This window comes from Oncorhynchus nerka, linkage group LG24 (genome assembly GCF_034236695.1).
Source record: "Oncorhynchus nerka isolate Pitt River linkage group LG24, Oner_Uvic_2.0, whole genome shotgun sequence".
Lineage (NCBI taxonomy): Eukaryota > Metazoa > Chordata > Actinopteri > Salmoniformes > Salmonidae > Oncorhynchus > Oncorhynchus nerka.
The window spans coordinates 87,029,876-87,043,890 of NC_088419.1; the positions used below are offsets into that span (position 1 = coordinate 87,029,876).

The following is a 14,015-nucleotide window of genomic DNA, read 5'->3' on the forward strand; positions in this document are numbered from 1 at the left end:
ACACACACACACACACACACACACACACATATATATTTATTCAATATGTGAATCTCTTAACGATTTCTCAATTTGTGCGTGTGCATGTGTGTGTAGGTGGTTCCCAGTAGCAGTGTTCAGATCTTGCAGCGTGGGAAGACCCTGAGGCTATTGAAGGCCGCCATGGCAGACACAGGAAGTTATAGCTGCAAGGCCATAAACATCGCAGGAAGTACAGAGAAGGACTTCCTTCTGGAAGTGCTGGGTGAGTGGAGGCAGCACAGACTGGCTGGGTGAATGGGGGCAGCACTGACTGGCTGGGTGAATGGAGGCAGCACTGACTGGCTGGGTGAGTGGAGGCAGCACTGACTGGCTGAGTGAATGGAGGCAGCACTGACTGGCTGGGTGAGTGGAGGCAGCACTGACTGGCTGGGTGAGTGGAGGCAGCACTGACTGGCTGGGTGAGTGGAGGCAGCACTGACTGGCTGGGTGAGTGGAGGCAGCACTGACTGGCTGGGTGAATGGAGGCAGCACTGACTGGCTGGGTGAATGGGGGCAGCACTGACTGGCTGGGTGAATGGAGGCAGCACTGACTGGCTGGGTGAATGGAGGCAGCACTGACTGGCTGGGTGAATGGAGGCAGCACTGACTGGCTGGGTGAGTGGAGGCAGCACTGACTGGCTGGGTGAATGGGGGCAGCACTGGCTGGCTGGGTGAATGGAGGCAGCACTGACTGGCTGGGTGAGTGGAGGCAGCACTGACTGGCTGGGTGAGTGGAGGCAGCACTGACTGGCTGGGTGAGTGGAGGCAGCACTGACTGGCTGGGTGAATGGAGGCAGCACTGACTGGCTGGGTGAATGGGGGCAGCACTCACTGGCTGGGTGAGTGGAGGCAGCACTGACTGGCTGGGTGAATGGGGGCAGCACTGACTGGCTGGGTGAATGGGGGCAGCATTTGACTCCTTGATCTCATTCATATCTCCACTCTTCCCCTTGTTCCCCTCCTTAAGTCCCCCCCACCATCGTAGGGACTGGCTCCCCTCGGGATGTGTCGGCAGTGCTCAACCAGGAGATCAGTCTGGACTGTAAAGTCAAAGGAACTCCCTTTCCCACAATCCAGTGGTACAAAGACAGGAAGTGAGTTCCCTCTTCCAGTGGTTGTGTATAGACTAATATGAACAATTCAACTGGATGTGATTCTAATCCCATGGGGTGTGTCTCCCCTCTCTCTCCCAGACTGGTGTTTCTAGGTGACCCCAACATAGAGGTCAGCAACAAGGGCCAGACATTGAAAATAAAGAGTGCTCGCCTCGGAGACCAGGCACACTACCAGTGTAGTGTCACCAACGCAGCGGGCAAACAGACCAAAGACTTCAACCTCAGTGTCTACGGTGGGTTTGGATCAAAGCCTGTGTGTAAATGTGTACGTGGGTCTCAGTGTGCTGTGACTAAGGGGAATTAGTCAGAGGAATGTTTAAAGAGTGTTTGCATGGGGTGTGTATTCTGATTTACATATCTCTCATCCCCTCTCACCCTCACCTTAGTCCCTCCCACTATAAAGGGTGGTAACGTGACCTCAGAGGTCACCACCCTCCTGGATAATGTAGTAATGCTGGAGTGTGAGGCGCGCGGCGTACCGCTCCCCGCTATCACCTGGTACCGTAACGGAGAGGCCATCCTGTCCAGCTACCAGGCACAGTACGTGGACCGAGGTCACTTCCTGCGGATCCCACGCGCCCAGGCATCTGACACTGGTCAGTTCAGCTGCAGGGTCACCAGTGTGGCGGGCACTGCAGAGAAGAACTTTGAGCTGGACGTGTACCGTAAGAACACTAACTCTTCCTCACTTTACCATAACTACCCTAACTCTACCTCAAAGAGCTGGACGTTTACCTTAAGACCTCACTCTGCCTCACTTCACCGTAAGTTCCCTAACTCTTCCTCACTTTACCATAACTACCCTAACTCTACCTCACTTTACCATAACTACCCTAACTCTTCCTCACTTTACCATAACTACCCTAACTCTTCCTCACTTTACTGTACATTCCCTAACTCTACCTCACTTTACCATAACTACCCTAACTCTACCTCAAAGAGCTGGACGTTTACCTTAAGACCTCACTCTGCCTCACTTTACTGTACATTCCCTAACTCTACCTCACTTCACCGTAAGTTCCCTAACTCTTCCTCACTTTACCATAACTACCCTAACTCTACCTCACTTTACCATAACTACCCTAACTCTTCCTCACTTTGGATGTTTACCGTTTACATAATCCTAACCTCTCTCCCTCAGTTCCTCCTTCCATCAAGGGGGGGCAGGACACCGCTACAGAGAGAAAGGTAGTACTCACTAAGCCCCTTAACCTGGAGTGTGAGGTAGGGGGGCACCCTCCACCCACCCTGACATGGTTGAAGGATGGCGTACCCGTCCGGAATGGGGAGAGCATCAACATTCTGGAGCAAGGCCGGAAAATCGAGATCCTCTCTGCTTCTGTGTCCGACGCCGGCCGCTATGTCTGCGTGGCAACCAGCGTTGCCGGGGAGAAGGAGATCAACTATGACGTCAGTGTCCTAGGTACAGTTGAAGTCGGAAGTTTGCATACATACACCTTAGCCAAGTACATTTAAACTCAGTTTTTTCACAATTCCTGACATTTAATCCTAGTAAAAATTCCCTGTCAGATTTTAAGACAGAAATGTCAGAACAATAGTAGAGAATGATTTAATTCAGCTTTTTTCCCAGCTTTTTTTCCCCAGTGGGTCAGAAGTTTACATACACTCAATTAGTATTTCGTAGCATTGCCTTTAAATTGTTTAACTTGAGTCAAACATTTTGGGTAGCCTTCCACAAGCTTCCCACAATAAGTTGGGTGAATTTTGGCCCATTCCTCCAGACAGAGCTGGTGTAACTGAGTCAGGTTTGTAAGCCTCCTTGCTCGAACACGTTTTTTCAGTTCTGCCCACAAATTTTCTATAGGATTGAGGTCAGAGCTTTGTAATGGCCACTCCAATACCTTGACTTTGTTGTCCTTAAGCCATTTTGCCACAACTTTGGAAGTATGCTTGGGGTCATTGTCTATTTGGAAGATCCATTTGCGATCAAGCTTCAACTTCCTGACTGATGTCTTGAGATGTTGCTTCAATATATCCTCATGACACCATCTATTTTGTGAAGTGAACCAGTCCCTCCTGCAGCAAAGTACCCCCACAACATGATGCTGCCACCCCCACAACATGATGCTGCCACCCCCACAACATGATGCTGCCACCCCCGTTCTTCACGGTTGGGATGGTGTTCTTCGGCTAGCAATCCTCCCCCTTTTTCCTCCAAACATAACGATGGTCATTATGGCCAAACAGTTCTATTTTTGTTTCATCAGACCAGTGGACATTTCTCCAAAAAGTACGAAAGGACACGTCTCCTTCCTGAGCGGTATGATAGCTGCGTGGTCCCATGGTGTTTATACTTGTGTACTATTGTTTGTACAGATGAACGTGGTACCTTCAGGCGTTTGGAAATTACTCCCAAGGATGAACCAGACTTGTGGAGGTCTATAAAACAAATTGTAGGTCCTGGCTGATTTCTTTAGATTTTCCCATGATGTCAAGCAAAGGGGCACTGAGTTTGAAGGTAGGCCTTGAAGTACATCCACAGGTACACCTCCTATTGACTCAAATGATGTCAATTAGCCTATCAGAAGCTTCTAAAGCCATGACATCACTTTCTGGAATTTTCCAAGCTGTTTAAAGGCACAGTCAACTTAGTGTATGTAAACTTCTGACCCACTGGAATTGTGATACAGTGAATTATAAGTGAAATAATCTGTCTGTAAACAATTGTTGGAATAATTACTTGTGTCATGCACGAAGTAGATGTCCCAACCGACTTGCCAAAACTATAGTTTGTTAACAAGAAATTTGTGGAGTGGTTGAAAAACGAGTTTTAATGACTCCAACCTAAGTGTATGTAAACTTTCGACTTCATCTGTACATACACACACACACCCACACACACACACACACACACACAGTCGCACTGTACACATCTATTAGTGTTCAAGGTGAATGACCCCCCCAGTCCGTATGTATATTTTCTAGATCTACCCAGTAATTCAGTGTATACATTCACTGAAATGTTTCCATTGTATTGTATCTGTCATCAAAGAGCACTAATTCACAGGAAAAGACAGCTTAGGTTTTCGGTGGCCGGACCACTTCGCTCAACCTCCACTTCCATGCATCATATAGGACTGAATGAAAGAATTCCCAGAAGAAAGTGTTAAGGGGAGGGGAGGGGGAGAGGGAGCGGGAGAGGGAGAGGGAGAGGGAGAGAGATTTCCTCTGTGTCCAGATGCTTAAGGACCTCAACCATCTGTAGTCTGTATTGTCTGACATCAGAGGAGGGATGAGGGCTTTACTCTGTAGTCTGCTGAACCTACAAAAGTATGTGGACACCCCTTCAAATCAGTGGATTCGACTATTTCAGCCACATCCATTGCTGACAGTGTATAAAATCGAGCAAACAGCCATGCAATCTCCATAGACAAACACTGGCAGTAGAATGGCCTCACCGAAGAGCTCAGTGACTTTCAACGTGGCACCGTCATAGGAAGTCACCTTTCCAACAAGTCAGATTGTCAAATTTCTGCCCTGCTAGAACTGCTCCGGTCAACTGTAAGTGCTGTTATTGTAAAGTGGAAAGTCTAGGAGCAACAACGGCTCAGCTGCGAAGTGGTAAACCACACAAGCTCACAGAACGGGACCAGCAATTGCTGAAGCTCGTAGCGCGTAAAAATCGTCTGTCCTCAGTTGCAACACTCACTACCAAGTTCCAAACTGTCTCAGGAAGCAACGTGAGCACAATAACTGTTTGTTGGAAGCTTCATGAAATTCGTTTCCACAGCCAGCTGCACACAAGCCTAAGATCACCATGTGCAATGCCAAGCGTCAGTTAGAGTGGTGTAAAGCTCGCCGCCATTGGACTCTGTAGTAGTGGAAACGCATTCTTTGGAGTGATGAATCACGCTTCACCATCTGGCAGTCAGACAGACTAATCTGGGTTTGGCGGATGCCAGGAGAACACTACCTGCCCCAATGCAATTTGGTGGAGGATGAATAATAGTCTTGGGCTGTTTTTCATGGTTCAGGCCCCTTAGTTGTAGTGAAGGGAAATCTTAACGCTACAGCATACAATGACATTCTAGACGATTCTGTGCTTCCAACTTTATGGTAACAGTTTGGGGAAGGCCCTTTCCTGTTTCAGCATGACAATGCCCCCGTGCACAAAGCGAAGTCATACAGAAATGTTTTTGTCAAGATTGGTGTGGAGACTGGCCTGCCAAGTGCCCCGACTTCAATCCCATCGAACACCTTTGGGATGAAATGGAATGCCGACTGCGAGCCAGGCCTAATCGCCCGACCTCACTAATGCACGTGGCTAAATGGAAGTAAGTCCCTGCAGTAATGTTCCAACATCTAGTGGAAAGCCTTCCTAGAAGAGTGGAGGCTGTTATATCAGCAAAGGGGGGACCAACTCCATATTAATGCCCATGATTTTGTAATGATGTTAGACGAGCAGGTGCCCACATACTTTTAGTCATGTAGTGTAACTCTCTCTTTCACACACACACACACACACACACACACACACACACACACACACACACACACACACACACACACACACACACACACACACACACACACACACACACACACACACACACACACACACACCATAGACACTGAGGTTCAGCTTGGCTCCGCTGGTCTGCTCTGCCATTTTAAACATTCAAACTCTGTCGGAATATAAAGCATGAGAATGTGTGCTGCCAAAGGCAGGTTAGTTAGCCTATGCTCAGCATCAATCATCTCAATATCTGGATGGTGATGGGCTCAAGTGAATGCTGTGCATTATTCTCCACACAGCACTCTCATCAGTCAATCCAGATGTATTTAGTGGCTGGAATGTGATGTGAAGGATATCTGATCTAATATACTCCGCAAAAAAAGAAACCTCCTCTCACTGTCAACTGCATTTATTTTCAGCAAATTTAAGGTGTAAATATTTGTGACTAACCGTGACTAACCGAAATGGAATTATGTGTCCCTGAACAAAGGGGGGGTCAAAATCAAAAGTAACAGTCAGTATCTGGTGTGGCAACCAGCTGCATTAAGTACTGCAGTGCTGCTCCTCATGAACTGCACCAGAGTTGCCAGTTCTTGCTGTGAGATGTTACCCCACTCTTCCACCAAGGCACCTGCAAGTTCCCAGACATTTCTGGGGGGTATGGCCCTAGCCCTCAGCCTCCGAACCAACAGGTCCCAAACGTGCTCAATGGGATTGAGATCCGGGCTCTTCACTGGCCATGGCAGAACACTGACATTCCTGTCTTGCAGGAAATCACACGCAAAATGAGCAGTATGGCTGGTGGCATTGTCATGCTGGAGAGTCATGTCAGGATGAGCCTGCAGGAAGGGTACCACATGAGGGAGGAGGATGTCTTCCCTGTAACACACAGCGTTGAGATTGGCTGCAATGACAACAAGCTCAGTCCGATGATGCTGTGCCACACCGCCCCAGACCACGATGGACACTCTGTGTTACACTCATTCCTTCAACGATAAACGTGAATCCGACCATCACCCCTGGTGAGACAAAACAGACAGTCTGAGCACTGATGGAGGGGTTGTGCGTTCCTGGTGTAACTCTGGCTGTTGTTGCCATCCTGTACCTGTCCTGCAGGTGTGATGTTCGGTTGTACCGATCCTGTGCAGGTGTTGTTACAAATGGTCTGCCACTGCGAGGACGATCTAAGTTTTCATAACTGTAACTTTAATTACACCTCAACGTCTGTAAGCTGGTGCATGTTCATGAATTGTTTATGGTTTGTTGAAAAAGCGTGGGAAACAGTGTTTAAACGCTTTACAATGAAGATCTGTGAAGTGCAGATAGACTACGAGGGAGGAACAGAGAGAGTCTCTCTCTCTCTTGTCGAACAGTATAGCCTAGACATGTAATTAATATCAAGTTCTATATCAATATATCTACAGTATGTTTCTCTTTGTCAAGCGTAAATTACAGAGCTTTACTTGCTCAAAATCCTTCATGTAAAAAGTAGTTTTTGGGGTTGGTGTTAGCAACAGGACAATCTTTCTCGGACTTCTTCTGTATGTTATGGGTGTGTTTAGAACCCTCTGTCTGTCCAATCACAGTTCCCCCTGTGGTGGAGGGAGGGGAGGAGGTCACAGACACCACGGTCATCATCAACAACCTCCTGGAACTAGAGTGTCGTGCCACGGGAACACCTTCACCCATCCTCACGTAAGACCCATACACACACGCTTAGACACACACACACACACACACACACACACACACACACACACACACACACACACACACACACACACACACACACACACACACACACACACACACACACACACACACACACACACACACACACACACACACACACACACACACTTTAATGCGCTCTGTCTGTCTCTCTCTCTGTTCTATAGGTGGTTTAAGGACGGTCAGCCGGTCAGGCAGGGTGAGGGGGTAAGGGTCACGGCTAACGGCCGTCGGCTGGTCATCTCTCGGCCCCAGGTCTCAGACACGGCACGCTTCCAGTGTGTCGCAACCAACGAGGCTGGAGACCATAAGAGGGACTTCAATGTGGCCGTCCATGGTATACATACTGCTGTGGTTCTAGAAACTCATACTTTCTGTGATTTACCATTAGTATACAGTGCATTCGGAAAGTATTCAGACCCCTTGACTTTTTCTACATTTTGTTACGTTTCAGCCTTATTCTAAAATTGATTAAATATATTTTTTCCCTCTCATCAATTTACACACAATACCCCATAATGACAAAGCAAAAACTGAAATATCACATTTACATAAGTATTCAGACCCTTGACTCAGTACTTTGTTGAAGCACCTTTGGCAGCGATTACAGCCTTGAGTTTTCCTGGCTATGACTCTACAAGCTTGGCACACCTGTATTTGGGGAGTTTCTCCCATTCTTCTCTGCAGATCCTCTCAAGCTTTGTCAGGTTGGATGGGGAGCGTCGCTGCACAGCTATTTTCAGTTCTCTACAGAGAACAGTTTGATCGGGTTCAAGTCTGGGTTCTAGCTGGGCCACTGTGTTTTTTCAAATGTAATCAAATCAAACTTTATTTGTCACATGCGCCGAATACAGGTGTAGACCTTACTGTGAAATGCTTACTTACAAGCCCTTAACCAACAGTGCAGTTCAAGAAGAGTTTAGAAAATATTTACCAATGTAAATAGTCCGGTGGCCATTTGATTAATTGTTCAGCAGTCTTATGGCTTGGGGGTAGAAGCCGTTAGGAGCCTTTTGATCCGAGACTTTGCGCTCCGGTACCACTTGCTGTGCGGTTGCAGAGAGAACAGTCTATGACTTGGGTGACTGGAGTCTCTGACAATTTTTTGTGCTTTCCTCTGACACCGCCTGGGCCGTACGCACTTCCCTCTGTAGCGCCTTACGGTTAGATGCCGAGCAGTTGCCATACCAGGCGGTGATGCAACCGGTCAGGATGCTCCCGATGGTGCAGCTGTAGAACTTTTTGAGGTTCTGTGGATCCATGCCAAATCTTTTCAGTCTCCTGAGGGGGAAAAGGTGTTGTCGTGCCTTCTTCACGACTGTCTTGGTATGTTTGGACCATGATAGTTTGTTGGTGATGTGGACACCAAGGAACTTGGAACTCTCCACCCGCTCCACTACAGCTCTGTCGATGTTAATGGGGCCCTATTTGGCCTGCCTTTTCCTGTAGTCCACAATCACCTTCTTTGTCTTTTCCACATTGAGGGAGGGGTTGTTGTCCTGGCACCACACTGCCAGGTCTCTGACCTCCTCCTATAGGCTGTCGCATCGTTGTCGGTGATCAGGCCTACCTCTGTTGTGTCCTCAGCACACTTAATGATGGTGTTGGAGTCATGTTTGGGAGTACAGGAGGGGACTAAGTACACACCCATGAGGGGCCCCAGTGTTGAGGATTAGCGTGGCAGACGTGTTGTTGCATACCCTTACCACCTGGGGGAGGCCCGTCAGGAAGTCCAGGATCCAGTTGCAGAGGGAGGTGTTTAGTCCCAGGGTCATGAGCTTAGTGATGAGCTTTCTCGGCTTCGTCTTGGCTGTGTGCTTAGTGTCGTTGTCCTGTTGGAAGGTGAACATTTGTCCAAGTCTGAGGTCCTGAGCACTCTGGAGCTGGTTTTAATCAAGGATCTCTCTGTACTTTGCTCTGTTCACCTTTGCATTCATCCATGTCTAGTCTCCTAGTCAGGTTTCCTACAGACGTGACGCTTGGCATTCAGGCCAAGTCAAGGTTTTGAATACTTATGTAAATAAGTTCTTTCTGTTTTTTTTTATTTTTAATAAATTTGCAAACACTTCTAAAAACATGTTTTGGCTTTGTCATTATGGGGTATTGTGTGTAGATTGCTGTATGTTGCTATGTCGTTCATTTCATGGTGTTGTTTACCTTTCACTCTAAATGGAAGACCTGGGCTGAATATGTTGTATTTTTTTCATGCAAATGCATACTCTTTGATAATATTGATTTCTGGTATGTCTTTCACTATAATTCTGGTATTTTCCTATAATTCTGGTATTTTCCTATGTGGAATCTGTTTTTCTCTTTGCCTCCCCAATATCCTCTCCATTTGTCTGTAATCACTCTCTATGTTTTCTTTCTTCCACTCTTTTCTCCCCTTTCCTCTCTCACTCATTCGTCTCTTCGACCTATCCTCTCTCTCTTTTCATCTCCCTCTCTTTCACTCCAGTCCCTCCATCCATCCGCTCCACCGGTGCCTCTGAGAGGTCTGTGGTCCTCCACAAGCCCATCAGCCTCCAGTGTGTTCCCAATGGCACCCCTCTCCCCAGCATCACCTGGCTCAAAGATGGCCGCCCTGTGGACACCGCCCAGGAGCACCTGAAGGTACAGGACATGACTCTACCTCCCCATTTGGCCATCTCTGATACTTTTGTTCTAGCTCCCCCCTTTGTTCAGGTTTATTATTATTATAAATCCCAGTTACAGTAACACTCTAGATCGTATTGTTATTCTTAGTCCCAGTTACAGGAATACTCCAGATGTTATTGTTATTCTAAGTCCCAGTTACAGTAATACTCTAGATGTTATTGTTATTCTAAGTCCCAGTTACAGTAATACTCCAGATCGTATTGTTATTCTTAGTCCCAGTTACAGTAATACTCTAGATGTTATTGTTATTCTAAGTCCCAGTTACAGTAATACTCTAGATGTTATTGTTATTCTTAGTCCCAGTTACAGTAATACTCCAGATCGTATTGTTATTCTTAGTCCCAGTTACAGTAATACTCTAGATGTTATTGTTATTCTAAGTCCCAGTTACAGTAATACTCCAGATCGTATTGTTATTCTTAGTCCCAGTTACAGTAATACTCTAGATGTTATTGTTATTCTAAGTCCCAGTTACAGTAATACTCTAGATGTTATTGTTATTCTTAGTCCCAGTTACAGTAATACTCCAGATCGTATTGTTATTCTTAGTCCCAGTTACAGTAATACTCTAGATGTTATTGTTATTCTAAGTCCCAGTTACAGTAATACTCCAGATCGTATTGTTATTCTTAGTCCCAGTTACAGTAATACTCTAGATGTTATTGTTATTCTAAGTCCCAGTTACAGTAATACTCTAGATGTTATTGTTATTCTAAGTCCCAGTTACAGTAATACTCCAGATCGTATTGTTATTCTAAGTCCCAGTTACAGTAATACTCTAGATGTTATTGTTATTCTAAGTCTCAGTTACAGTAATACTCCAGATGTTATTGTTATTCTTAGTCCCAGTTACAGTAATACTCTAGATGTTATTGTTATTCTTAGTCCCACTTACAGTAATACTCTAGATGTTATTGTTATTCTAAGTCCAGTTACAGTAATACTACAGATGTTATTGTTATTCTAAGTCCAGTTACAGTAATACTCTAGATGTTATTGTTATTCTAAATCCCAGTTACAGTAATACTCTAGATGTTATTGTTATTCTTCCAGCTGGTCAGATGTAGTTCATGTGTGTGTTTCCGTGTTTCCATAGCTGGAGTCGGCCGGTAGGACACTGCATATCACGGAGGCCAGACTAGAGGATGCTGGGAGATATACATGTGTGGCAACGAACGCAGCAGGAGAGACCCAGCAACACATCCGCCTCAGTGTCCATGGTACAGCAGAGCCAAAACTCCCCAAACTCTCACTAGGTTTCTCTTCCTGTCTGTCTACCTCTCATTTTCCATCCTTCTTCACCTCTTCCTCTTGCTCAGTGTCTCTCCCACCCATCTCTTTCTTGTTCACTCTCTCCCGCTCTCTTTCACTCTTCTGTCTCCCTCTCCCATACTCTCACCGTGTCTGCTGTGTCTGCTACTAAACCATATTATGCCATTCTACAGAGCCTCCAACCGTCCCTTATTCTGGAGAGACCTTCAATGAGACCATCATAGCAGGCTACCCCATCCAGCTGGAGTGCAAGGCCACAGGGAGTCCAGTTCCTGGTAAGACCTCTCCAACCCTAACCCTTGACTTCTACTAAGTTATATTACTTACTACAATATAAAACTATATACCAATGTGCATATTCAACTTTTTTTTATTTTCAAAACAGCAGGTGTTTCTCTAAAGATCTAATATCACAGGAATATTTTCACGAGCAAGCTGTTTTAAGCAATTGCAAGCTTCTAAGGAAGACATTTTATTACAGAGAATTTATTTCACCTGCAACTATGCCCCCTTGGCAGACTGGCTATGTTGGCATGGTGATCTGTAGTCTAGTTTATGGATCAATAAGAGCAGCCTGTTGAGAACCAATAAAGCTTTTAGATTCAATACTTTATGGCAATATTTTATACTTTACTCAGTACTTTATGGCATTATGTTATACTTTATTCAGTACTTTATGGCTGTAAAGAAAACTGGATGGAGAACAACTGATAGAGGATAGCTGTGTCTACATGTGGGGAAAACAGTGGACATACTTTCATCCTTCCTCTTCATCTCGTATCTGAGAACAACTGATAGAGGATAGCTGTGTCTACATGTGGGGAAAACAGTGGACATACTTTCATCCTTCCTCTTCATCTCGTATCTGAGAACAACTGATAGAGGATAGCTGTGTCTACATGTGGTGAAAACAGTGGACATACTTTCATCCTTCCTCTTCATCTCGTATCTGAGAACAACTGATAGAGGATAGCTGTGTCTACATGTGGTGAAAACAGTGGACATACTTTCATCCTTCCTCTTCATCTCGTATCTGAGAACAACTGATAGAGGATAGCTGTGTCTACATGTGGGGAAAACAGTGGACATACTTTCATCCTTCCTCTTCATCTCGTATCTGAGAACAACTGATAGAGGATAGCTGTGTCTACATGTGGGGAAAACAGTGGACATACTTTCATCCTTCCTCTTCATCTCGTATCTGAGAACAACTGATAGAGGATAGCTGTGTCTACATGTGGTGAAAACAGTGGACATACTTTCATCCTTCCTCTTCATCTCGTATCTGAGAACAACTGATAGAGGATAGCAGTGGACATACTTTCATCCTTCCTCTTCATCTGTCTGAGAACAACATGTGGGGAAAACAGTGGACATACTTTCATCCTTCCTCTTCATCTCGTATCTGAGAACAACTGATAGAGGATAGCTGTGTCTACATGTGGGGAAAACAGTGGACATACTTTCATCCTTCCTCTTCATCTCATATCTGAGAACAACTGATAGATAGAGGATAGCTGTGTCTACATGTGGGGAAAACAGTGGACATACTTTCATCCTTCCTCTTCATCTCATATCTGAGAACAACTGATAGAGGATAGCTGTGTCTACATGTGGGGAAAACAGTGGACATACTTTCATCCTTCCTCTTCATCTCGTATCTGAGAACAACTGATAGAGGATAGCTGTGTCTACATGTGGGGAAAACAGTGGACATACTTTCATCCTTCCTCTTCATCTCGTATCTGAGAACAACTGATAGAGGATAGCTGTGTCTACATGTGGTGAAAACAGTGGACATACTTTCATCCTTCCTCTTCATCTCGTATCTGAGAACAACTGATAGAGGATAGCTGTGTCTACATGTGGGGAAAACAGTGGACATACTTTCATCCTTCCTCTTCATCTCGTATCTGAGAACAACTGATAGAGGAGGATAGCTGTATCTGAGAACATGTAGAGGATAGCTGTGTCTACATGTGGGGAAAACAGTGGACATACTTTCATCCTTCCTCTTCATCTCGTATCTGAGAACAACTGATAGAGGATAGCTGTGTCTACATGTGGGGAAAACAGTGGACATACTTTCATCCTTCCTCTTCATCTCGTATCTGAGAACAACTGATAGAGGATAGCTGTGTCTACATGTGGGGAAAACAGTGGACATACTTTCATCCTTCCTCTTCATCTCGTATCTGAGAACAACTGATAGAGGATAGCTGTGTCTACATGGGGTGGGGAAAACAGTGGACTGATAGAGGATAGCTTTCATGGACCTTCCTCTTCATCTCGTATCTGAGAACAACTGATAGAGGATAGCTGTGTCTACATGTGGGGAAAACAGTGGACATACTTTCATCCTTCCTCTTCATCTCGTATCTGAGAACAACTGATAGAGGATAGCTGTGTCTACATGTGGGGAAAACAGTGGACATACTTTCATCCTTCCTCTTCATCTCGTATCTGAGAACAACTGATAGAGGATAGCTGTGTCTACATGTGGGAAAACAGTGGACATACTTTCATCCTTCCTCTTCATCTCGTATCTGAGAACAACTGATAGAGGATAGCTGTGTCTACATGTGGGGAAAACAGTGGACATACTTTCATCCTTCCTCTTCATCTCATGTATCTGGAACAACTGATAGAGGATAGCTGTGTCTACATGTGGGGAAAACAGTGGACATACTTTCATCCTTCCTCTTCATCTCATATCTGAGAACAACTGATAGAGGATAGCT

At 45.5% G+C, this 14,015-nt stretch overlaps 1 protein-coding gene across 3 annotated transcripts in view; it reads left to right on the forward strand.

Annotated features, from left to right (window-relative positions):
• hmcn1 (hemicentin 1) overlaps window positions 1–14,015 on the forward strand; it is a 282,581-nt gene that overhangs the window by 161,392 nt on the left and 107,174 nt on the right. For all 3 annotated transcript variants that reach the window (XM_065009245.1, XM_065009247.1, XM_065009246.1), the window contains exons 28-37: window positions 97–244; window positions 989–1,115; window positions 1,215–1,369; window positions 1,523–1,801; window positions 2,278–2,559; window positions 7,200–7,308; window positions 7,512–7,681; window positions 9,803–9,957; window positions 11,099–11,222; window positions 11,448–11,549. In XM_065009245.1, the coding sequence (XP_064865317.1) occupies window positions 97–244; window positions 989–1,115; window positions 1,215–1,369; window positions 1,523–1,801; window positions 2,278–2,559; window positions 7,200–7,308; window positions 7,512–7,681; window positions 9,803–9,957; window positions 11,099–11,222; window positions 11,448–11,549 (1,651 nt within the window). The remainder of the gene's footprint in view (window positions 1–96; window positions 245–988; window positions 1,116–1,214; window positions 1,370–1,522; window positions 1,802–2,277; window positions 2,560–7,199; window positions 7,309–7,511; window positions 7,682–9,802; window positions 9,958–11,098; window positions 11,223–11,447; window positions 11,550–14,015) is intronic.